This window comes from Podarcis muralis, chromosome 9, assembly GCF_964188315.1.
Source record: "Podarcis muralis chromosome 9, rPodMur119.hap1.1, whole genome shotgun sequence".
Lineage (NCBI taxonomy): Eukaryota > Metazoa > Chordata > Lepidosauria > Squamata > Lacertidae > Podarcis > Podarcis muralis.
This window is the reverse complement of record NC_135663.1, coordinates 29,089,792-29,116,173: the sequence shown is the minus strand read 5'-3', so window position 1 is coordinate 29,116,173 and position 26,382 is coordinate 29,089,792. Positions and strand designations below refer to the sequence as shown.

General features: G+C 42.5%; 1 protein-coding gene across 1 annotated transcript in view; it reads left to right on the top strand.

The window, feature by feature from the left end:
* QRFPR (pyroglutamylated RFamide peptide receptor) overlaps positions 1–5,750 on the top strand; it is a 33,533-nt gene extending 27,783 nt beyond the window's left edge. The window contains exon 6 of the mRNA XM_028745042.2: positions 582–5,750. Coding sequence (XP_028600875.2) covers positions 582–979 — 398 coding nt within the window. The 3' untranslated portion in view covers positions 980–5,750. The remainder of the gene's footprint in view (positions 1–581) is intronic.
* Positions 5,751–26,382: the final 20,632 nt, after the last annotated feature.

Genomic DNA, 26,382 nt, shown 5'->3' with positions numbered 1-26,382 from the left:
AGGCTTGAGGGTTGGTCTGAAGACTTGGAACTGGCTCATTTTTCCTCAGACCAAAGTTGCCCTGGATTCAGGTAAAAATAAAGGTAAAGGGACACCTGACCATTAGGTCCAGTCGTGGCTGACTCTGGGGTTGCGGTTCTCATCTCGCTTTATTGGCTGAGGGAGCCGGCGTACAGCCATGTGGCCAGCATGACTAAGCCACTTCTGGCGAACCAGAGCAGTGCACGGAAACGCCGTTTACCTTCCCATCGGAGCGGTACCTATTTATCTACTTGCACTTTGACGTGCTTTTGAACTGCTAGGTTGGCAGGAGCAAGGACCAAGCAACAGGAGCTCACCCCGTTGCGGGGATTCGAACCGCCAACCTTCTGATTGGCAAGTCCTAGGCTCTGTGGTTTAACCCACAGCGCCACCCGCAGAGCCAACCTGAGTATCTCCAAGGTGAGGGCATTCTCACATCCGACTTGTGCCTCATCTGAGGCAAGTTCGCATCTTAGCACTTAATGTACTGTATCATCAAATTACCAAGTAATGCTTACCAACACAAAGCCAGTTCTTAATGGGTGTTTTCTTCTCTCCAGGTAATTTTGAAAGGGAGTATGATGACGTCACCATTAAGATGATCTTTGGCATCGTTCAAATCATTGGATTTTCCAATTCCATTTGCAATCCCATTGTGTACGCCTTTATGAATGAGAACTTCAAGAAAAACTTCCTCACTGCCCTTTGCTTTTGCATTATAAAGGAAAACCTGTCCCCATCCAGGCGACGTGGAAACTTAGGGATTACAATGAAGCAGCAGAAGGATGAAGGCTGCAGGAGACAACCCAACTCCTTGGGGGAGAGCAGAAGAGAAGCATTCAGTGAAGGGAACATTGAAGTAAAACTCTGTGATCAGTCCTTTGCCAAAAGGAATTCCAGAAGGCACCTTGCTTTGTTTACCTCTGAACTCAATGGGCATGCTTCACTGGGATGCTAGCATTATGGACATCTCACTGGATCCTTGATACTTGAGAATGTTTGCATCAAATCCTAGGCCTGGCCAATCTGAAGGCTTCATGTAAATAGTCAACAATGCAGCCTTGGGCTCCTTCAGTTGTCAGCTCAAGCTGCTGATCTCAGGGACCATAGAATCATAGAATCCTAGAGTTGGAAGAGACCCTGAGGATCATCTAGTCCAACCCCCTGCAATGCAGGAGTATGCAGCTGTCCCATATGGGGATCGAACCTGCAACCTTGGCATTATCAGCACCATCCTGTAACCAACTGAGCTAACCATGAGCCCTCTAAGTCTGGATTTGGTGTGTGCCTTTTCATGGCACTAGTCTGGGCCTGACACTGAGCTAAGAACTAATCTAGCTTATTCACTGACCCTTTGAAAATTAGCACAGTATAGGTGTTAATTCCTACTGGACTACGTGATGGTGCAGCATTTTCTTCTTTTCTTCAATTCCTTCTCCTGTTCCTTTGTTATGCTTCCTGGGGACTGGTGTGGAAGCTGTTTCTTTTCTTTTCTATCTGTTCTTCTCCAATCTAAGAACAACAATCTGCTTAATTGCAAGGGAAATTGCTTTGGCTTAGTTAACCTTGAAGATGGCATCCTCACCAGTGGTATTTGAGGATTATTTGCGTGCATTTGAAACAGACAATTGTAAACAAATTGCACTATTTGATTTTGCCTAAAATTGAAGGATCTTCACAGCAGTGCAGTGGTTTAATGCTCTGTTTTGTTACTTGTTACTAGTGTTCTTTTTTAGAGATAGGGTTGTGTTTAACTAACTTATTCTCAGGGTAGACCCACTGAAATTAATTGACCTAGGTTTGTCATGCCCATTGATTTCCGTGGGTCTACTCTGAGTAAAAGTTAGTTGAGTACAAGCCAGTTTCTCCAAAACCTGGCTTATAGTGGAATATTTTTTATAACTGCATGCAGCTTAGCTAAAGGAAGACTGTTTTCCTCCATATAAAATGTTCTGTTGCCTTCAAATTATTGGCCAAATAATCAAATAGTACAACAAAATAACCTGTAATTTGTTTTGCACTCATTCAGTGTACAAGGCCAATATTTTTTTTAGCAAAGTTGTGATTACAAATACAATGTGACATTTAATTTATGAAGACATTTTAATGCTGTTGCCTTTTAAAATGATTATATACTGTCACCTCTCTCGCTTCATCATGCCCAACTTTTATTCATAATAGTTTCCCACCCCCATTATTCTTTAATTCAAATAACAGCCCTTCAAAACACTGAGCATTTGTTGCATTTTCAAATGCTGGTAATTTCTCCTGTATATGCATTAAAAGTGGACTATTTCCATTTATCTGATTATGCACCTCATTTTTAAAGTGTCTAAAACTGAACAAGGATCTTCCCCATGGGCCACTATATTACATATGATCCGAGTTCTAGAATTCTCTTTGAAAATGTGGATTTCTCCAAAAAGGGCACCCTCAAGACATCAGTATTTCCCACATTTCTAGGTATAATTTGCAGGACTGGATCACTCAATGGCTATATTATGGAGCTGCTATTATCATTCCACATCATGCTTTAAAATTTTATTCACGGCAGAGATTGCCTAAGCAACTGTGAGTGGTGACACCTGTTTGAGCACTAAACTTGAAGATCTGGATTTGCATCACAGCACTGAGATGAATTCACTTGTCCTTGCCCAGCAGTTTCAATACATGCCATGACAGGAATTATGTGTCCATTTAAAAGTGGAACAGTGTTTTCAGAGCTGCATTTAGGTACCTCTTAAAAAAGGCGCGTGCACTGTGTGCTTGAGTCACTGCAGCAAACACTTGTACTGAGAAAAACATAGTGATTTATGTGGATAGGGAGATGAGCCCCGCTCCGCTGCCTAGAAAACCATTTCTTTTCATTCCAGTACTCTTACCATGGGACTAGAGTAGATGGGGATTACAGAGGGAAAGGCTGCTTTCCCCTGTCCTTTCACCACTCACTGAGCATTGTCAGCAAAAGTGAGTTGTTTGGATGTATCTGTGTGTGGTATTTTACCTGTGCAATTAGTAGTTACAGACTGATGACATTGTCAGAATTGCAGGAGAATCTGAGTAGCTATGAATGCTATGGGAGACTCTCAGTTTCTGCATCTTATCATCCTTTCAGTATTATCAGTTGAGATGCTTGCAATTAAGGCTTGCCATATTTGCAGGAACAGTAACGAATAGTCGCCAAATAGGAAATTTGCCTCACAGAAGTGCAATGATGCGGATTGTTCACTTATGTTTTTTGTGTACATTAGTGATTCTACATTATTTTTAAAAAACTGCTTGATAAAATCTGCATGTGCCTGTGGTACTATCCCTATTCTTTGACAAAGGATATAAGATTCTTATTTTGGCTGAGAATGTTGGCTTATCTTTAACTTGCACCCACAGTATACTTTTTATGGGTTCCGTTTATGGAAACCATGGTTTTTCAGTTTCCTAGAGGAGGGCACTGTGAGGTCTAACTACATATTGCTTTGCAGAGTTCTAAGAGTATCGGTTGAAAGATCAACTAAATAGAAAAATGTGTTGCATCAGAATGATAGTATTTCCCGTAACTGGATGTTTACAAATAGGTTTAAAAAAAGGGGGGGGGGGCAAATTCCATGCTAGAAGTTAATAGCAAAAGGACTGGAAATCAATCTGTCAGTATCCTAATGCTCCCAGGGAAATGGGATTAGGATTGCAGCTTTAATATGGTTCCTGCTATGAATTTTAAGCACCAACAGAATGCACTATTGATCATTGTTTTTCTCACGTGGAAATAAGTGGTCTCTTTTGTTGACCGTGGGCTTCAATCTGTGCTCCTCAGTTAAAGTCTGAAGACTTCGAGCTGTCAAGCACAAAATCATGTTTACTATAAACAATTTAAAACATAAATTGAGTGTTATTTCAGCAGATGCACAGAGCACCACGTTCTATATAAAACGCTCAGTTATGAAATAAAGTACTGCGGTGCAAAAAAGGGCTTATCTAAGTGGAACTAAGAGTGTCTATAAAATGTTTTCATATTCCCTCTGGAATTTATACAATTCCGTATATCAAGAGGGTATTAAAACGATCTTTCCCAGATGCTTGAGGGAGGTTAATTAGCAGGATTGATTTTTTTATGGAACTGTAAAATCAAGATGGGTTTGTGATGGGAAGTTAGCTACTCATTAGCTTTGTCTTTAAGATGTTACAATGCTTGTGCCCCCCCCCCCACAAAAGACTTAATAGGGCTGCTCCTCTGGAAATCCATTATTCAGCACAAAATGAATGTAAACATCCACTGAAGACTGATATATGCATAGCTATCATTCACTATGATATGTGTAAAAAGAAAATACACATATTTTTGCATTGTTGTTGTTTAGTCATTTAGTCGTGTCCGACTCTTCGTGACCCCATGGACCAGAGCACACCAGGCCCTCCTGTCTTCCACTGCCTCCCGCAGTTTGGCCAAACTCATGCTGGTAGCTTCGAGAACACTGTCCAACCATCTCGTCCTCTGTCGTCCCCTTCTCCTTGTGCCCTCCATCTTTCCCAACATCAGGGTCTTTTCCAGGGAGTCTTCTCTTCTCATGAGATGGCCAAAGTATTGGAGCCTTAGCTTCACGATCTGTCCTTCCAGTGAGCACTCAGGGCTGATTTCCTTTAGAATGGATAGGTTTGATCTTCTTGCAGTCCATGGGACTCTCAAGAGTCTCCTCCAGCACCATAACTCAAAAGCATCAATTCTTCGGCGATCAGCCTTCTTTATGGGCCAGCTCTCACTTCCATACATCACTACTGGGAAAACCATAGCTTTAACTATACAGGTCTTTGTCAGCAAGGTGATGTCTCTGCTTTTTAAGATGCTGTCTAGGTTTGTCATTGCTTTTCTCCCAAGAAGCAGGCATCTTTTAATTTTGTGGCTGCTGTCACCATCTGAAGTGATCATGGAGCCCAAGAAAGTAAAATCTCTCACTGCCTCCATCTCTTCCCCTTCTATTTGCCAGGAGATGGCAATACCAGAGAAAGACTTCTGCAACATAAACTGTTTGCAGCAGAACAAAAATTACAGGATCAAATTTCAAATGGCTGTAGAATGAGCTCTTCCCTGACTGGGCTGCTGAAGTCTAAATGAGCAGGAGGAGGATTTATTATATAGTAAAAATAGATTCCAGAGATCCTGAGAGGAGCAGATACCTGCACTGAGCAATTATCTGAATCTCTCCAACACACAGTTGGTTTGACACAGCACTGCTCAGCATTGGTGCAGCATTAATGGCAAGGCCAGTAAACCTTCCAAGGGAATTTAAATGGAAGCTTCTCAGCACTGGTTACTTTACCCGCTTTTTAATTTTTGGACAAATTTTAAAGGGTTTCATCTGGAGCAGCAGAGGCTTGCGTCACCTTAACCAGGGCCTCAGCACACTGGCATTTTTGCCCAGCCACACTGTGTGCTGATATTGAGCCTGGCGAATGAAGTGCTGGTGGGTTTGACCAAAATGTTAAAAGAACTCAAGTTTGTTATTTGTTCAATATTCCTGGCAATTGACATTGTATTGTGCATATGGCCAGTGACTGTGGTCACTGTATTACTGTGGATTTTATACTATCCTAAATCATGTATTATTGCTTACACTGTTTTCATTGTATGGTTTTACTATTTATGTACACTTTTTGACATTTTAAAATGTAGAAGAGTATGTAAATGTATATAAACAGTATTCACTATTTATAAAAACAAGACGCTGTTAAAATTGAAAGCATGTATTTGGAATTGTGTTTCTGGAGGTGGAAACTAAACTTCGCTTCTTAATATTTCTGAAGCCTGCGTAAAAAAATATTTAAAGTTGTGTGTCCTTCTTGGACTCTCCAGCTGTGGCCATAGCAAGGCTGTAATTAAAATGTCAACTTAAGCAAGGAGTTGGGAAGAAGCAGAGAATGGTTGAAAGTTTCCTCCCTTGAATATATAGGCCTTAAAAACAACAACCCAGAAAACAGACCTATTAGCAGATTGCCAGTCAGAATCGCTTCCTACTTTAGTGGGGATTATGCAGGTGGGAGGGATGAAGACTTGTTCAATCTTGCTCAGTGGAGACCGAAGGGAGATGCTATCTTGTCTTCATATAAATCTTTCCTGAAGTAATTCTTCACAGCTGGTTACTCTAAGCACATCTAGGAACTTGAATATTCAATCATTAAAAAGGCATTCATCCCAAAAACTTCCAAAGTTGAAACCAGCTTGGGGTATTCACTTGAATCGGTGTGTGTCTGGCGACATCATGTGGTACCATTTGGAAAACACATTTCCCAAGGCTCATTTATAATACATATGGCTTTTTCATATGTGTATAAGAATTGTATTGATGTAACTGTAGGTTGGGCATGCAGTCAATTTATACTCAACCTGAAATAATTCAGGGAGACACTTATATAGAAGAACAGGCAGAACACCACATTTATTGAATACAGTTCAGAAAAAAAGTGTGAGAGCTCTCATACACACTTTAGTGCACTGGTGGACTTACCCTGACACACTCATACACACTCATATAGTAACCCATATTCTGTAGGGCTATATTTACCAGGGATAGGTTCTCTGGCTGTTAGATGGCCAGTCTAGGAAATGATGAGATGGTAGCATTAGATTCCTCACTGAGGTAGATTAAGAGTTCTTGCTGTCTTCTGTCCTACCTCTTGTACTCTTTCCCCTAGCTACCAGGAGACCAGTGGTTTATGCCCTTTTCTTTTACATCTTTTGTTATTTTGGCCACAGGGTATCAGAGATGCTTTATCCATCGCTGTGCTGATCCTGGGATGCGCTTGCAATCTGAGCCCACACTTTCAGAGGCCCAGCTGAGCACTTATAGTTCCAAGGAGATTAAGCATCTCAGGCTCAGACATGGCATCTTCAGCCAACTTTGTTGGAATACCAAACTTTGTGACAAAGCTAACATTGTCTGCTGCTCTTTAGAGCTCTTTCCTAAACTAAACGTTTGGTATTCACTCACAACATTCACTACTGATTTATATTCCATTAAGGATGTTAAAGACTGGTCTACACCTGAGGTCAATATTGTAGAAATGTGTTGTTGTGTAGTCGTTTAGTCGTGTCCGACTCTTCGTGACCCCATGGACCAGAGCACGCCAGGCACCTCTGTCCTCCACTACCTCCCGCAGTTTGGTCAAACTCATGCTGGTAACCTCGAAAACACTATCCAACCATCTCATCCTCTGTCGCCCCCTTCTCCTTGTGCCCTCCATCTTTCCCAGAATCAGTGTCTTCTCCAGGGAGTCTTCTCTTCTCATGAGGTGGCCAAAGTACTGGAGCCTCAGCTTCACGATCTGTCCTTCCAGTGAGCACTCAGGGCTGATTTCCTTAAGAATGGATGCGTTTGATCTTCTTGCAGTCCATGGGACTCTCAAGAGTCTTCTCCAGCACCATAATTCAAAAGCATCAATTCTTCGGCGATCAGCCTTCTTTATGGTCCAGCTCTCACTTCCATACATCACTACTGGGAAAACCATGGCTTTAACTATACGGACCTTTCCTGGCAAGGTGACGTCTCTACTTCTCAAGATGCTGTCTAGGCCTGTCATTGCCCTTCTCCCAAGAAGCAGGCGATTGTAGAAATGTAAAGGTAGCTTATAAAGAAAATATATGGCATTTCTACCTGGAAGCATTAAAGGCATCTTACAAAGGGAGAGCATACGTGAGTGCTTGGCATGGAAAGAGCATAAATAAGTACAATAAAAACACTGCCAACTTATTAAAATGTGTTAAAAAAACATTTGTCTTGCTTTAATTGCCTTGTCTTCCACTGCCAAGATTTCGGCTTCATTATGAACATAGGAGGTTTAAAAGACAAAATGAGCCAAGCCCTTGTAGATCTGTTGTTTATAGTAAGTAAAAGAAGTGCCATATGTTATGCGAGCACTAGCAGCTGTTTAGTGTGTAGGCATTGTCAGATCACGGCTGCTTCTGATAAGGAAGAAAAACGAGGACGGTGTGAGACCCTCAGCCCCAGCTGCACTTTGGGGTCATATTTGGTGCTTCAGATTTGGTCCCTGTTTGGTTTGGATTATTTGAGGGTGAGAGGGGACCCCTAATCCAAAGCAATATTGAGAAAACTGAAGCTTTGGTCCTCCTATTGGCTTTGCATTGGGAAATCAAAATGGCAGAAGTCAGAAAAAAGAAAGAAAGAGACTGCAGTATGCCGATTGGGCACAATCTTGCTACAGTTAAATCTATTGGCTCAGAGGCAAGACTGTTGCATGAGGATGATTCATATTACTTACTTTCTTAGTTTTACTCTCTTTGTATCCAGTACCTTTCTATGTAAACATTGTTATGCTTGCACCACTTTTCCAACTGGTGAGAAGTTCCAGCAACTTACCTGGGTTTGTTTTCCAATGGAAGGAGGTAATGGAAGGTTTAAAGGCGTTTCATAATTATCTACAAATATACAAGATCAGCATAGATTTGAATTCATAACAGAACAGAGAGCCAAATCCACTACATAGCAGATCTCAAGGGGCAGTCATGCGTCCCGTGCAACTGCTACCTTACAGACTGCCCCCAACTACACAGCTATCTCAAAAACTGTCTGATGGGAATCACATCAATGTGACTGCTAACCTGGTTGAAAGCCACCATAAAAAATAATATCAAAGATTCATTTATTTACCACTTTCTTTTACTAAAGATGTTCCTAGATTCCTTCCAAGCAGTTTCCAAAACATTCAGTTGTAATCTAGGGTCTGGAAACCAAGCCTTATGAGGAACAGTCTGGTAAAAAGGATCCTGAGTGGAGAAATGATAGCCAGGGCTGTCACATGGAGGATGAAGCAAGCTTGTTCTCTCCTGCTCTGGAGGTGAGGACCCAAAGCAATGGCTTCAAGGGGATTCCAGCCAAACATCAGGAAGAACTTTCAGATGGTGAGGCCTGTTTGGAACAAATTCCTATGAGGTGGTAGACCTCCCTTCCTTGGAGGTTTTTAAGCAGAGGTTGGGTGGCCACCTGTCATGGATAATTTAATTGAGATTCCTGCATTGCAGGGGGCTGGAATAGATAACCCTTGGGGTACCCCAACTCTCCAATTCATTGATTCTGTGATGCTATAATCAGTTCTAAGTACATAAATAACACAGTTAAATCTTACCAGATCACCACTGTACTAACAAACTTATAAACCAGAATCCATTTATGTCCAGATGCAGCAATCAAAAATCAAAAGCCCACTGATGCTTCTTTATTTCAGCTGGTCCACTTTGCGTTGAACTGTCGTTAGATACAGCTTACTATTCCGGTTCAAAAGAATCTGAAATTTTAGTTGTTATTCCATGATCCACTAGAGAGCGCTGCCTATCAGAAATGCTAACTGTACAAATGTAAGGTGTCCTCTGAAGCATCACATTTCCAAAGAACCATTCAGCAAACAGATTATACTTAAACAGGTTATATTATTACTAACATCTTGACTGATGGGGGAATTATTTTTAAACCAGGAGGAGACCTAACCCAGCAGCCCACGCACCTGATGCTTCTGTTCCTACCACCCACCACCCACCACCTTGGTATGTAGGTTTTTATTCTCTTTACTAGAAACAGCGCTTACCAAAGATGACCTCTCTGTTTACTGAAAATCTGAGATACACTGTGATTCATGGGCTAAAACTGACAGAGGTAGGGAATGACATTAAGAAATCTAGACTTATGCAGTGCTTTCATATCAGAACACTTTGTTAATTCTCCTTTCATTAGACCTGTATTTCTCCTAAGGCGAAAGTGCAGGGCAAGTCGAAGGCTGCATAGCCAAGTGTCTCGATGGTGAGAGCAGAGCATAATCAGGGGTCAGCTCTGAGCCTGTTTTCAGTGTTAAGGTGCAGCCACAGAATCCAGGAAGTGGCATATGAACTAGGACTGCAACCCCAAACTGATGAATCAGTTGAAGCATTGTTGTGTTGTGCAATTAAAACTTAACTTAGTGGTGTCACAGTGGTGTGAAGGGGAGAAACTTAGTATCAACCTGTGCACAATCAGATTTATAATTTATTAATAGTGCAATCCTATGCATGTTTACTTTGGGTGGGATGCTACTTTGTGCTTGAGTGCCAGCCCCAGACATATTGCTGCCTTAGGCAAGGACAAGATGCCACTCCACATTCCACACACAGAAGCCAACTGGGCTGACAGTTGAATCATTCATCAACATAGTGTCCTTCACTGCCCCTGAGGGTGGCAGGGTAGTTATGCAGGTGGAAGACAGGCCAATCAGCTCTGTTCTCTACCAGAGGCAGGCGTAGAAGCTGCTGGAAGGTTGCCACAACTGCTCCTAGCATCTGCTACATGAAGCAGTTGCCTCATTCTGCCTAATGTTAGGACTGGTTCTAGACTTGTGTGTGTGTTTAAGACTGCAGCCTGAAAGGATACTGATGTTTCTGATTACAAGCCAGATCAAGTATTATCTTCCACCTATTCAAGTTAGCATTGTATCTCTTGCCTGTGCAAACAAGACCTGACTGTCAACAGTTTACATTTCCTCTGGAAAACATTTGTTTCTTTCCTTCCTTCCTTCCTTCCTTCCTTCCTTCCTTTTAAATGATCTGCAAGACAGCTGCTATATAACAAAAATTTTAAAGCACACAATAAAACAGGCATAGAAACAATGGAGCAGCTGAGTAGAACTAATAAACTAATCACAATCTTTAAATTTGGGATGAGAGGAGCTCCCTTGTTTTGTTCCTTTTATTGTTTCATCTATTCGCTCTGCACCATGTGCTTTCCACTAAAAGGGACGTGGTTGGCACTGTGGTCTAAACCACTGAGCCTCTTGGGCTTGCTGATTGGAAGGTTCAAATCCCTGCAATGGGGTGAGCTCCCATTGCTCTGCCCCATCTTCTGCCAACCTAGCAGTTCAAAAGCACACAGTGCAAGTAAATAAATAGGTACCTCTGTGGCAGGAAGGTAAATGGCATTTCCGTGAGCTCTGGCACTCGTCACAATGTTCTTTTGCACCAGAAGCAGTTTAGTCATGCTAGCCACACAACCTGGAAAGCTGCCTGTGGACAAACACTGACTCCCTCAGTCTGAGTGCCACACCCCATAGTAGCCTTTGACTGCACCTTTACCTTTACCCCTGCTCTCCACTCTTCCTGGATTCTGGTTTCAGTATTAGCTGTGCCCCTTCTAAGGCTGCTTCAATACTATCACGGTTTTTAGATGGGATTCAATCACACACTAGTAAATTCAGTTTGTGCAATTATAGTTGACTAGTAGGTCTGAGCACTGGAGTTATGGGCTAGTAATAGTCTGTCCCCATCAACAGTCTAACCACAGCATTTTGCACCAGCTGGAGTCTCTGCACCAAGCATTGTAGCCCCATGTAGAGTGCATTGCCATAATTGAGTCTTGAGATTGTCAATGCCAGACTAATACAGGGTACAAGGACAGCTGCCATTAACATACCAGCCATAGCTGATAAAAAGCACTCCTGCCTCCCGAGGCTACCTGAGCTTCCAGTGACAAAGGAGGAGCCAGGAGCATTCCCAAACTCTGAACCCTGTTCTTTCAGAGGGAGTGCAACCCTGTCTGGAACAGGAAATTGGTTTATCTCCCAAACATGGGAACCACCAACCCACACTACCTCCATCTTCCAAGGGTTCAAGCTCAGTTTATGGGCCTTCACTCAGTCCATCACTGTGCCCAGACAACAGTCCAGATAATGCACAGAATCTCCTGGCTCAGATGTTATGGAGAAGTGTGTCCATCAGCATACTGATAATGCTTTGCCCCCAAACTCCAAATGACTGCACCTAGCGGCTTCGCATAGATGTTAAGCAGCAGTGGGGACAAGATTGTACCCTGAGCTACACCATAGCACGAGAATCACTGTGCAAGAACACAGTCTGCCAGTGCTAGTCTCTGGATATTACCCAGTAGGCAGGAGCAGAACCATTGGCTACACAGGTCAGAGTCCAGCCTTATCTGGAGGACTACAGGTTCCCCATCTCTGATTTAAAATGTGGGGAATGAACTTTTAACATCATAACCACCACCAATCTGATCTTGCATCAGTCACTAACTTGCTATGTTTAATTGTTGTTGTTTAGTCATTTAGTCGTGTCCGACTCTTCGTGACCCCATGGACCAGAGCACGCCAGGCACTCCTGTCTTCCACTGTCTCCCGCAGTTTGGTCAGACTCATGTTTGTAGCTTCGAGAACACCGTCCAACCATCTCGTCCTCTGTCGTCCCCTTCTCCTTGTGCCTTCCATCTTTCCCAACATCAGGGGCTTTTCCAGGGAGTCTTCTCTTCTCATGAGGTGGCCAGCACCATAATTCAAAAGCATCAATTTTTCTCCTTCATGGACCACTGCCTTGCCGTGGCACAGGGGCTTGAATAACTCAGAGAAGCTATAAGCTATGCCATGCAGGGCCACACAAGATGGACAGGTCATAGTGGAGAGTTTTGACCAAACGTGATCCACTTGGAGCAGGAACCGGCAAGCCACTCTAGTATCCCTGCCAAGAAAACTCCATGGACAAAGACAACAGGCTATGTTTAATACATATTCATTATTGTTACCTATTATTATGGTCAGTGGCTTTGGAGGCCTGCTGCCAAGAAGAAAGATAGAATATAAATACTTTAAATGGCAGCATTGGCATGAGACTGGATGAAATGATGCAGGGAAGATAGATGCACACCCGCATCTTACATATAAAATGCTCTTATACCACTTTAATGGGACGCGGGTGGCGCTGTGGGTTAAACCACAGAGCCAAGGACTTGCCGATCAGAGGGTCGGCGGTTTGAATCCCTGTGACGGGGTGAGCTCCCGTTGCTCGGTCCCTGCTCCTGCCAACCTAGCAGTTCGAAAGCACATCAAAGTGCAAGTAGATAAATAGGTACCACTCCAGCGGGAAGGTAAACAGTGTTTCCGTTCACTGCTCTGGTTCGCCAGAAGCAGCTTAGTCATGCTGGCCACATGACCTGGAAGCTGTACGCCGGCTCCCTCAGCCAATAAATCGAGATGAGCACCACAACCCCAGAGCTCTTATACCACTTTAGTAGTGATAGGTTCACCCACAGAATCCTGGGAACTGTATTTTGTTAAGTGTGCCAGGAACAGCAGGTCTGTGAGGGGTCTCCTAACAACTCTCAGCACCCATAACAATCTGCAGTCCCCAAGAGTCCTTGAGTGAAGTCATACCTGTTAAAGTGGTACGAGAGTTCTTTGGATGAAAGCTGTGCATTTGAATGCACATCCAATCTTCCCCTGCAGTTCTTGATTCAGTAAGTAATATATGCATGGAAGTTTGCTTGTATGCACAGATTTCCTTAGCTGGACTTGGGCAACTCTGTATGATGGGGTTTGGGTGAATCAGTAGATCTGGAAATAATTAAAAGAAAGAAACTTCAATGAAGTTTTTTAAAAAAGACGAAGACAATGAGTTGCACAAGGAAGTTTGCCCCAACAACCACTCACATGGCATCACAGTAAAGGTATCAGTACATTTACAAGGCATTCACTTTAGCACTGAAATATACCAGTAATGGAGCAGGGCAGGATAGGGCACAGGACAAGAAACAGATGCACCATAATAGCATTTATTGGAATAAATCACATTAACACCAGATGCTGCAGTTTAAGGTTCCAGTTATAATTCATGTTCGTAAAGTAGCATGGCCTCGTTAGTAGTTAACTGTGTGACTGCAAGGAAAAAGATTCGCTGCACAGAGCACCTTACAAGCTGTGGCATTTAAGTTCTTTGACACTGAAAGCAAATAAAATAACTGATTCTTCTGCATTATCGTGCTACAAGGGAACTAAGTGACCCCAAACCACAAAAATGTACAGCTTCCCTTACTGTTTGACTAATTCTTCCTCTGAACAAATTATAACATTTACCGTGTTGGAAGATACGGGGATTTCCTTTGCTAAAAGCCTTATGCTGAACCACTGACGCAGGCTGAGGTTGTGCTTTATAATAAGGCAAATGAAAGAGGGGCTTTTAGAGATGGCAAACATCCCCCTAGGGAAATATTTAAATATCAGGGCAAATTGGAAGGCAAATTGGGGGCATTTAATGTAGCTCAACAACCACTCAAGCTGAAGCAATTCTTGTGTAGCTTCCTTCCTTCCTTTTTTAATGCATTCATGTGCATCTTGTGAGATGCTTAGAATTTTGTGATCCGCATAGTAAGAGTCCACTTAAGACACCTTATCCTTGAATTCTGTGCCTCATACTGGTTATAGGTAAAGGTAAAGGGACCCCTGACCTTTAGGTCCAGTCGTGACCGACTCTGGGGTTGCGGTGCTCATCTTGCTTTATTGGCCGAGGGAGCCGGTGTACAGCTTCCGGGTCATGTGGCCAGCATGACTAAGCCGCTTCTGGCAAACCAGAGCAGCGCACGGAAATGCCGTTTACCTTCCCGCCAGAGCGGTACCTATTTATCTACTTGCACTTTGACGTGCTTTTGAACTGCTAGGTGGGCAGGAGCAGGGACTGAGCAACGGGAGCTCACCCCGTCACGGGGATTTGAACCGCCGACCTTCCGATCAGCAAGTCCTAGGCTCTGTGGTTTAACCCACAGCGCCACCCGCGTCCCACCATACTGGTTATACAATAGACGTTTTGAAGGAATTCAAAAATATTTATTTTAGTCTGATAATGTTGTTGGTAATAGTAGTAGTAACAGCTGGTACATTTAGATTACTTTCCTGCAATTCACCATAGGGTCCAGGAAGAGTTACAGCAATTTAAAAATACAGTGACATGTCTTTGCTTTTGCTTTAGTTCTGACTGATTTATCACCAATGTTATGGGAACAATGACTAGGAAGTTTCTTCTGTGGAAGGCCCAGGGAAACGTTATCGGAGCAGTTCAAGAGCACAATAATATTCTTTTATTGTTCCTATGCACCTTTGAGGGAATTTGCACAGAGGTTCCCCCAATAGATTGTGCTGATAAAAAAGAAGATAGATCAGAATCTACTGGCACAACACTGAATAATGTGCAGGGCGATCGGCCAGGGGATTCTGTTTCCCAATCGTTGTAACAATAGAAGGAAGAAAATAGCAGCCCGAATGTACATTAGATTGCTGAAATGGGGTAACCAGGAATGGATTGTTGTTTGGAATGACTGTGAGCTCATACACAAAACAAATCCCTGTGCTCAGAAGCATCACATTTGTTACTGCTAAGTGTATGGCCCCCTTCAGTCTTATTTTTGTGTGTGTGTGAGTATATTTTGCAGCATGTCACTGATACAATAACAGTACATTAGTGATTAGTTTATTCTGGACCATCCACACACCATTCTGCTTTATTAGTAGTTCTGTGGTGCTTCCCCAGTGTTGCCATATTATTGCTGTCTGGGGGCACACATTTTCACCATAGTGCGACTAAAGTAGGGCAGGACGCCCACCCCACCGTTAGGAACATCTGTGCTCTGAAAAGTTACAGGATTTCAACTGGAAACTATGGGGCATCAGCCTGCTGCAAGCAAAGCAGTGTGACTGCCCTGAAACTTTTGCTGGTGCGAATGGTATTGAAATTGTGGTCATGTGTAACTGTCCTCGTAACATCATGAGTACCAATCATGATGAGTGCACAATAAATGGGACATCTATGTCTTTTACCACCTGCCTTCTGGTGGTGGATGTCAGACCTTTAGTAAAACACAAAAGGGATTCCACAAGCCTGAAGTCTGCTTTCCTATAGATTGTGCCTTAGATGTGGTTTTAGGACACAATTTTCAGTCCAGCCATATTGCCTAGTCCCCATGGGGTGTTCCCCCTCCCCAGCAACTCTTCGCAGTGAGAGGTGGGGAACAAAATGAGAAAAGAGATTGCTGGCGAGAGTTGGGAGACAGTTTTTGTCTGTCATGTTTAGTATTAATGTATTAAATTAGTTCAGTTTTATTGCATTGATTTACTGATATGCCTTCTTTTGTTCTTAGTTTGTGCAGTATGTGTTCTGATAGGCTACTGTAATATAAAATAAAAAAAGAAAACAATAGATATGCTTTTTGCTTTCCACACTCAGCCGTAGCTCCCCCCCCCCATTAATCATAAATTATTTCACATTTCAATACCCCCAAAGGCATCAATACTGAGCTTTTGGTAAACCACAAGTGTTATTTAAATATACAACACAATCCTACAAACTCAGAAGCAATGCAGTACTCAGAATACTAGTTTGGTGAGTTAAATATTTGCTGTTGGAGTAAGCATTAGCCTCACTGGGTAGGTTATTGTTTTTATATATGGCAGACTCTTATTTTATTTGCTGAATCCTATTTTTTGCTGCTGCTATTTTATTTCTTCTGTGAGATAGTTTTGTTTTTCATTGTCATAAGCCACCCTGAGTGATGCAAATGCATTGAAAGGGCAAGGTAAACATCTACTAAAGAAAGAATGAAATGAATTTTCCTTAATTAGCAGGCAGCCCTGAGACTCATGGGAAGATAACGAGATTATTCTGTTTCCTATCCCAGGTGTTAACTTTCTTTAAGATCATTTGTGTGCACAGATGTGCGCCTGGGATAGAGTAAGATTCTATCTTGACAAATAGAGAGTGTCATATATGCAATGTATAACGTTAATGGACATAAACAATTATTTTATGGATTTATAGGTGATGGAAGAATAATATATAGCCCCGCCGTATCCTTTCAAAACCCCAAACGCTTGTAAATAAGTGAGTCTCATGCTGTCCAAAGCATGATGAATCACTGTTTTTACAAACCATAGCAAAATTATTCATTTTTACACCCTTTCCCCCTCCGTTTCAACAGTCTTTGTTTTTCCTGCCTATTCCCCTGTGCTCAAGAACTATATCTCTACATAATTTTATGAGTACAAATCCAAAGATCAGATGGGTGCCGTTCCCATTAAACAGGGATCACGTAAGTTAAGAATCACAGCCGGAGATCAAGAGTGATTCTGTTTTTATAGTCTTCTCAAGTGAAAACAGGAAAGACACCTAAGGCACTCCTTTACCCAGATACACTGGATTTTATATGTGAGGAGGAGGACATGTGCTGGAAAGGGTTTTATCAGATTTTACAGATTGGCTACATATAGCCAATGTGGTGCCGTCCAGATGATGGACTCTCAAAATATTTGGCCATTGGCCATTTAGTGTGGGGCTGCTGAGTGTTGGAGACCCACATCTGGAGTGCACAATGTTGGCTACCCCTGGGTTATTCAGTGACTAACATTGCAATCCTATCATAAAATTACACTCATTGGCCAAGGATAGGACCACTAATAAATCTCCTTGCACCCACAGATTATAAAAATACAGCATGGTTAGAGTTATGTCAGCAAAGTTATATTGTTTAACAGACATTCTAAATCTGGCCTGCGGATGGTCCAGGAATCAGCGTGTTTTTACATGAGAAGAATGTGTCTTTTTATTTAAAATGCATCTCTGGGTTATTTGTGGGGCCTGCCTGGTGTTTTTACGTGAGTAGAATGTGTGCTTTTATTTAAAATGCATCTCTGAGTTATTTGTGGGACATAGGAATTCGTTCACCCCCCCCCCCAAAATAGTCTGGCCCCTCACAAGGTCTGAGGCACAGTGGACCGGCTCCCTGCTGAAACAGTTTGCTGACCCCTGCATTACATTATACAGGCACAATAGCTATGCAGGTGTGCACCAGGTAAGGGAGAAAATGGCTGGAGTTTGGGACATGGCATTTGAAGGCATTTTTCCTGGCAGAAGGGTGGCTGTATTTGGGCTGCCAAGAAGAGATCCACATGCCTCTCTGGTGGAGCTCTAATGCTTTTGGCTGCGGATGTCAGCTGCTGCCTTCTAACTACTGCACTATGAGCGGAGGAGACTGTTTTTTCCTGGCAGCATGCTCGTATCTTATGTGTGGGAGAGGATCAAAAAAAGCTACATGACACCATCATTCTCTGTGTTGATTGGTACTGCCATGCCTGGCACCACAGGTGGAGTCCTTAGAGGAGAATCCAGAAACCGCACAGGTAGAGGATCCCAAAAAGCCACCCAGTTGTCTGAGGAGGCAGTGGAGCCTTTCCCCATTCCTTGAGAATGCTGGCAGCAAAAAGTCCAGGCCAAATAATGTTCTACATAGGATGTATTTATGGACCCAGAGACATTGCCTGGCTCATGAATAAGTACAGAAACACAGTGGTGCCTCGCAAGACGAAATTAATTTGTTCCTTGAGTTTTTTCATCTTGCGAATTTTTTGTCTTGTGAAGCACGGTTTCGGAAAAGTTTTGGAAAAGCTTCAAAAATCACCAATGTCTTCAAAAACCTCAAAAATGGCTACCACACCGCATGCTATGAGTTGCTCCTCAAAGTCAAGTCACAACTGTATTAACGGTTTTAAGAAAAAGGAAACAAACTTGCAAGACGTTTTCATCTTGCGAAGCAAGCCCATAGGGAAATTCGTCTTGCGAAGCAACTCAAAAAACCAAAAACCCTTTCGTCTTGCGAGTTTTTCGTCTTGTGAGGCATTCGTCTTGCGAGGTACCACTGCACTTTCATTACTAGCAACTGTGGTATAGTGTGGTCTAGGAGGCTAAAGTATTTAAGCTCTTGAGCTTTCTAGATGCTGGAAATTACACAGGTCTTTGGCTCTTGTTACTGAGTCTAGTTGCCCTGGCTTGCTTTGTTATACCTTGCCTGAGGTATAAACAACTCAGGTCCCAAATATCTGAAAGACTTCCTTCTTTAGATCCTCTCAGATGTAGTACGGAAGCTGGGCTGGGGGAACAACCCAGGAAAGGACATTGTCTGCGGCAGCCCCCAAGGAGTGAAACTCCGTCCCCACAGAATTGTGCATCAAACTTTCATTATACAGCTTTTGAACTGTTTTTTGTGTATTGCTGGAACAGGTCCTGGGACCTTTGGGTGAATGTTGGGTAATTGATAATGATGATAACAATGATGATATTGGTTTATTTTTATTATTTCTTGAAGCAGGAAGAAACATGATTTTTCTGTGCGCAGGCAGTTGGATGATATTTTATTTAAAGCATTCCCCCCCCCCCCCCCGCTTTTTGGTTGACATAAGGTCAATAACCAACAGAGCAGGATAATACTATGTATAATGTATATCTGCTACAAACTGTTACAATCTTTCAGGAGAAAATGTCTACAAAGGGATTTAGTCGCAACTGCTGGCACTGGAACAGCAATAGCTTTGACACCTATTGACTGAGCTGATGTGATGTTCTAGAACATTCTGTCTCATGAAGGAAGTTGTCAGTCTTTGAACCTTCATAGCATTCCAGGCTTTTAGAGTCAAAGTAAATATTCAAAGGCTGAGGGAAAATGGACAGGGAATGACAGGACAGTTGAGTGAAGCCAGTAGGCAGTATTCTTAAAAACAGAAACACGAAAGATGATGACACAGACATCTGAGGGAAAGGATGGCAGACCTGACTGAGAGTTCAAAAAGACGGGCTAATGACTGGGGTTGGCTGCTGTGGCAAAACCTCCCACAGCCAAGGAGAGAAAATGTATGCTGTTGACAAGAAACAATGACAAAAGATTGTAAGTCTGGGGAACAAAAGAAAGTGCAGAAATTCAGAGGCGCAAGCAGAGACCTGAAGAAATAATGGTAGGAGAGTCCAAAATTAAAGCAAGGTTGGTCTGTAGCTTCACAAAAAAAGCTCTATGGGCTGAAGGCAGGGACTGGAGAAGGAAGTTGTGATATTGTGGGTGCTAGGGCTCAATTTAATAGTTCTGGGGCCTAGTCAGTGCTTGTTGTTGCCTTGCTACAGTTGTGGAAGCCTGGAAAGGACTGCTGTGCATGAGAGTCTTGCTCAGTTCTTTCATGTTCTCCTGCTGCCCTGAGCAACAGGAGTCTCCTTCAGGAGTTACTCTCCACACATTTCGAGAGTGTGTGTGAAGAGAGGGCACTGCATGGACCTGGACCTGTCCCATTATCTGAAGAGGAATTTGGCTTAATGTGCGTAGGCTCCTCCATGCAAAGGAGAACCTAAATTGCACAGTGTTGCTGGTTTTGTGGAGAAGCCTGTGTGCATTCAGCTAAAAGTGCATTCCAAGTGTGCATAGGTTTCCCCTTAATACCTTCTGCCCAGCATGTGAAGGTCTTAGAGTGGAGCTGGCAGGTATGGGGATATTGTGGGTGGAGCCAGGTGCGTCTTTTCTTTCCTCATCATTGCAAGAAGAAAATAGGGTGGGCAATCCTATCAATTTTAGCTTTTCGCAGTTTCTAATTTTTCCATTCTTAATTTCCATTTTCTGCATTTCCAGTTAATATTTTTTTTATTAGTATTCGGCATTCTAGTGAAAATTCTCCCTAATATACATGTTTTTGTATGCAATTTTTCTCAATATACACATTTTTCCCCAAATCAGTTTCCTGTAATATAAAGCATTTTTCTTATTTTCACTAATATATGCATTGTATGCCTTTTATGCCCACTTTACATCTGTATATGCATTTTTTAAATATATTAAGCAATGCTGGAGAGGTACATTTCAAAATTCAGAGAAGTGCAAATTTTGAAAAATAGCTTTATTTTGGTTCACATATTGTTTTGGGAAGTGTGAATTTGTTGGTTTGTCTTTAAATGCAAACTGAATTGAATTTCTCCCCCATCCTGAATGATGGATAAAACCATACGTAATGAACCCCCTCCCCTTTCTGTGCACCTGCTGGTGGGGACAATAAAACCCTAAGAAAATGAAGAGGGAGAAAGTGTATAACATATCATAAACTACATACCCTTCAACATTTCTCAATGAAAATAGGGGAATAACTAGCAAACTGGGGGAGGAGGTGGGGGAAGACCCTGTTCTGTATTATTCTGGTGACTAACCCTTCAGTGAAGCATGTTAAATTGAAACAGAAACTAGGACTTGGTCATGCCTGGCTAGTAGTACTAAAGTGTATCAGGAGGGCAAGAGATGCTCCATCTTTTTTCTGGAAGGACTTCCATGACTGAAAGACAGGCAGAAATGTAACAGCTGTCCTTTCCCCAGTATAGAAATACTGATTTGGGAATTATTGCAGCTTCCTGTGAAATGCACAGCTTATAAATATAAAGGAGTCTTGCAAGGGATGCAGGGGAGATGAGTAAAAAATAAGGAAAGGGGAACTGTTTTTCTGGATGTACCTCAGGTTACAGACGCTTCAGGTTGTGCGATTTCAGGTTGCACACTGCACCGAACCCGGAAGTACTGGAACAGGCTACTTCCGGGTTTTGGCACTTGCACATGCGCAGAAGAGCTAAATCGCGCCTTGCGCATGTGCAGAAGCACTGAATTGCAACCCGCGTGTGTGCAGACACGGCGCTGTGGGTTGTGGACACTGCTTCCCATGGGAACGTGCTTCCCGCACAGATCATGTTCACAACCTGAGCGTCCACTGTATCCTTAGAGGAAGGTGAGAGGTTTCATTCCCTGACAAGCAACCTTTTGGTGGCCACATGTGAGAGGCAAAAGTGAGCAGAGTGACAGATGTGACTCTTACCTTTGTACAGTAGGCTATATTCTAACCATACAAACAATGCCTGATTTAGGGCACTGCAGGCAGTTCCCCTGCAAAGGGCACTGAGCCAAGGGGGCTCAAAATTGAGAAGATCCATAATTGAGAAGATCCATTTTGGGGCACCACATTTTGGCCTCACACAGGATACCACATTATGAAAGATTACCCAAGTTTGCCCCTGCATGGAAACATCAAAGCTTTCTATACCCCCACACAGTATCTCCAACCGGGCAAGTGAGAGGCATTGGCGCAGTTCAAAGATACATTCCAGCCAGGTAAAAGTACCCAATGATGGTGAAGGCATGGCCTGAGGAGAGCAGCAGACCCTGGGAGACTCCTGAGGGCTGGGTATAAAGGTTCCTCACTCCTTTCTTTAGGACCATCTCCATGTCTATCTATGAGTCCCATAGAAATGAGATGTGAAGCTTATTATTGGCGGGAACAGCTCTCTTTCTAATAACACCTTGAAGCATAATACTGCATGGCACAATACTAATCATGATGTCACTGCAGCAAGTACTGTACAAGAGTTGCTTTCATTCACTGGCTGATTTCTGCATATTGAAGGCTCAGAAGCAAGCCAAGCAGGGTTTTAGGGGTGGGGGTGGCGGGATGGGGTTGCCAGTTAGCACACCAGAGATCATAGAATCTAAGTTGGGAATGGTAGGGACCCAACTGCAATGCTGGAATTTCAGCTAAAGCATCCATGACAGATGGCCACCCAACCTCTGTTTAAAAACCTCCAAGGAAGGAGCGTCCATCACCTCTCGTGGGAGTCTGTTCCACTGCTGAACAGCTCTTACTGTCAGAAAGCTTTTCCGAATGTTTAGTCATAATCTTAATTATTATTTTTAACCTCTCTTGCAAGCCTGAGCTCACTCTGGGCTTTAGCCAGTCTGACTTTCCCCATAGTCAAAACAAAAAAAATTCCTTCCAGTAGCACCTTAAAGACCAACTAAGTTAGTTCTTGGTATGAGCTTTCGTGTGCATGCACACTTCTTCAGATACACTGAAACAGAAGTTGCCAGATCCTTCTATATAGTGACTGCGATACATTGATGATATTTTTATCATCTGGACACATGGTCAACAGACCCTGGACACCTTCCACCAGAAATTCAATGATTTTCACCCCACAATCAACCTAACAATGAATCAATCTATGCAAGAAATACATTTTTTGGACACTACTATAAAAATACAGGATGGGCGCATAGACACCACCTTATACCGTAAACCAACTGACCGACAAACATATCTACATGCCTCTAGCTACCATCCCAAACATACCAAACAGTCCATTGTATATAGCCAGGCACTACGTTACAGCCGTATCTGTTCCAATTCTACAGACAGAGACTCTCACCTAAGAGATCTACAGCAAACCTTTTTAGAACTAAAATACCCAGCAGATGAAGTTAGACAACAGATCAACAGAGCCAGACTTATACCCAGAGAGAACTTGCTGCAAGACAGACCCAAAAAAGAAAATAACAGAACACCTCTAGTCATCACATACAGCTCCCAAGTTAAAACAGTACAACGCATCATCAGAGATCTACAACCTCTCCTGGACAATGACAGTTCTCTTTCTCAAGCTCTGGGAGGAAGACCTTTCATTGCCTACAGACAGCCACCCAATCTTAAACAACTTCTAACCCACAATAATACTACAACCAGACTTAACACGGACACTGGCACCAGAGCCTGCAATAAACCCAGATGCCAACTTTGCTGCCACATACACCCGGACAACACCATTACTGGCCCCAACAACATCACACATACCATCTCGGGACTATTTAATTGCTCATCGTCTAACATTGTGTATGCCATCAAATGCCAACAGTGTCCTTCAGCTCTCTATATTGGACAAACAGGCCAAACCTTACGCCAAAGAATAAACGGACATAAATCTGACATCAAGAATCACAAGACAGAGAAACCAGTAGGAGAACACTTCAATCTCCCAGGACATTCTATACAAGATCTCAAAGTAGCTGTTTTACTACAAAGGAATTTCAGAAATAGACTGGAAAGAGAAGCTGCTGAATTGCAACTTATTACCAAACTTAAAACCATGGAGAGACCTGGTCTGAACAAAGACATTGGATTCTTATCTCATTATACATGACAAAGCCATTTTTCACCTTCTCACCCCTTGCTTTTTCCTGTAAGACCTATTGCAGTTGTTAAGAGTCGTCAACAGGCTCATCACAGCTATCTGCCAATCACCCATTCCCACCACCCTTCTGAGTAATACCCCTCCCCACCTTCTCACTATATAGAAGGATCTGGCAACTTCTGTTTCAGTGTATCTGAAGAAGTGTGCATGCACACGAAAGCTCATACCAAGAACTAACTTAGTTGGTCTTTAAGGTGCTACTGGAAGGAATTTTTTTTTGTTTTGACTATGGCAGACCAACACGGCTACCTATCTGTAACTGACTTTCCCCATGCAACTGTTGCCTACTCAGGTATACTCCTTTGTGATTTTCCCCTTTCTTCTATTTCTTATACATGCCCTTCTTAACTCTCAGTTCATCTGTAAGCTCCTCATGCAGCCACACCTGTTTCCTTAGATGCCTCCTACTTTTCTTTCTTGTTGGTATTCTTTCTTGTTGGTATTTGGGCCTTCAGTATTTCTTCTTTTAGAAACGCCCATTCTTCTTAGACTCCCTTCTCATTGAGTATTTCTGACCACAGGATCACACCCAGTAGCTCCTTCAGCTTGTTGAAATTGGCGCACACAGGGATCGAACCAGCAATCTTGGCATTGTTAGCACCACGCTGTCACAGTCCAATGCCCATCAGCCTCAGGCAGCACAGTCAATGTCCAGGGACAATGGGAGTTGCGGTCCAGGAACATCTGCATGTCCATGGGTTTCTCCATCCCTGTCCTACATTCTCATCTGAGATGGAGCAGGCTTAAAAGGCTAACCTGCAAAAAATAATGGCAGCTCTCAGTAATGAAGAATACAGAGCTAATAACTTATACTGAAAAAGAATCTCTTCTCCCCATATTAAAGATATACACTTCTTCAGTTCTGAAAATGACTGCAAATTGATCTAAGATTGCAGGTTTTTAAGTATGCAATAAAACATGGGTGCACAGAGAAGTTACAGCTGTGGCCTTGGGCTACTCAGGAAAGATATTTGCCTGTACTGAAGATTTGTCTTCTTAAATGGTCTCCTGGATGCAGTGGGCTTTTTTTGTTTTTTTATGTAAGTAGCTTCTCAGTTTTGGCATCTAGATTGGCTAGTGACAAACTGGATTGACCTTTAGCTGCCAGTTGATTACATTTTTGTTTTAGGATAATGGAGTGTCAGTGCATTTTAAAGTTACTGTTATCTACCATCTGTTTTTATTTTCCTTTTATCTGCTATATCCCCACCCTTTATTGTATTAATTTTTTTGTGCCTAATTTTTGTATATATTGTTAGCCACCGTGGGTGAAAGAGTAGTACTGGAAGAGCAGGGTAAAAATGCTTGTAAATAAACCATGCCTGTTAAGAAGTATATTGTACACTACCTGCTGAGCTTGTGTATCATCACTTATGCTGAGAAACAGGAGATGCTTTTTCTTGAATAATGGATCTCTTTCTAGACTCCCCACACACCAACCCCCCCCCCCAATGTCCAAAAGTGTGCTGTCAAAGCTTTTGCTTTATTACATTCCCAGAGAGAAATCTTGAAATTCTCTCAAGGTGGAAAAAAACATCTTTCTCTCCAAGTTCCTTCCTGGAAGATATAGTTCTCAAACTGGTTTTAACTCTAGTTCCAAATAAATGAGCAAATATCTGTGTGACTTTCCAGTTTCCCTCTTTTCCTCATAGAGGATTCCCCCCACTCCCATTGCAACATGTCAACTGCTAATTAACAGCATGATCCTAGACAGTTCTACTCAGAATTAAATCCCATTAAGCTCACTGGGGTTTACTCCCAGGTAAATGTGCATAGCTTTGCAGCCTAACCTATTTACAAGGCACTTGGGATCAACTATTGTAAGGTGTTGTCTTCAAAATTATATTAGATTTTCTCTAACTCATTTCCTTATTATTCCCCAATGGAAATTCCTAAACAAACATGTCTTCAGCGGACAGTAAAACAATTTGGATGGCAGAAATCCAATTTTTGCTCTGTCTCTCTCTAAGTGGCTTGGTTATGTATGAGAAATAATGTAATGCTTTATTGTCCAATTAGTTTGCTCTGTGTAAGAAAAGTGTGGCGGTATGTAGCGAAGTATAAAGGAAACCTGTTAGAGAGCTCATATTTTCCTCCCACAACTTGAGGATTTCCCTTCTCCGTTCTGCTCTTAAAGGCGACTCCACTTCCTCCCTGACTTCTTTGTTGGGTAGGGTGGTCTCTTGGTTTTGCTGTGAGGGAAAGGTCATCTGTTTCGTAATGAATAGCCACTTACAGGTATTGTGGAACAGTATGGTTTGACCCTTGAAACTCATTGAGTAATAATTCAAAAACAATCCAGTGGCTTGATCAAAGCCTATTTCTGTTTTCCTTTTTGCACCTCTTCTTTTGTAAATGCTTCACACAGGCTTTAGAGACCTGAAGGACGTGCGTCATCTAACAAAGCAATCCAACATGTCTACTCAGGCACTGGAAATTACAATTATCTCCTATTACACAATACAGTGGTGATCAAATGTTCATGAAGTGGTTCTTATGAGTGTGTTTATTTCACTTATTATCACTGAATGAGATTTCTGTAATTGATCCAGGTATTTTGCAGGTTAGTCTCTATCATGACTGGACATGGGTTTTTTTAACCAAGAACTGAAAAAACAACAACAGACACACGCATAAAGAAGAAAAAGAATAACCCACCCATACCCAGTCCCTAGTTCAAAAGTTACCAACCACCCTCTACT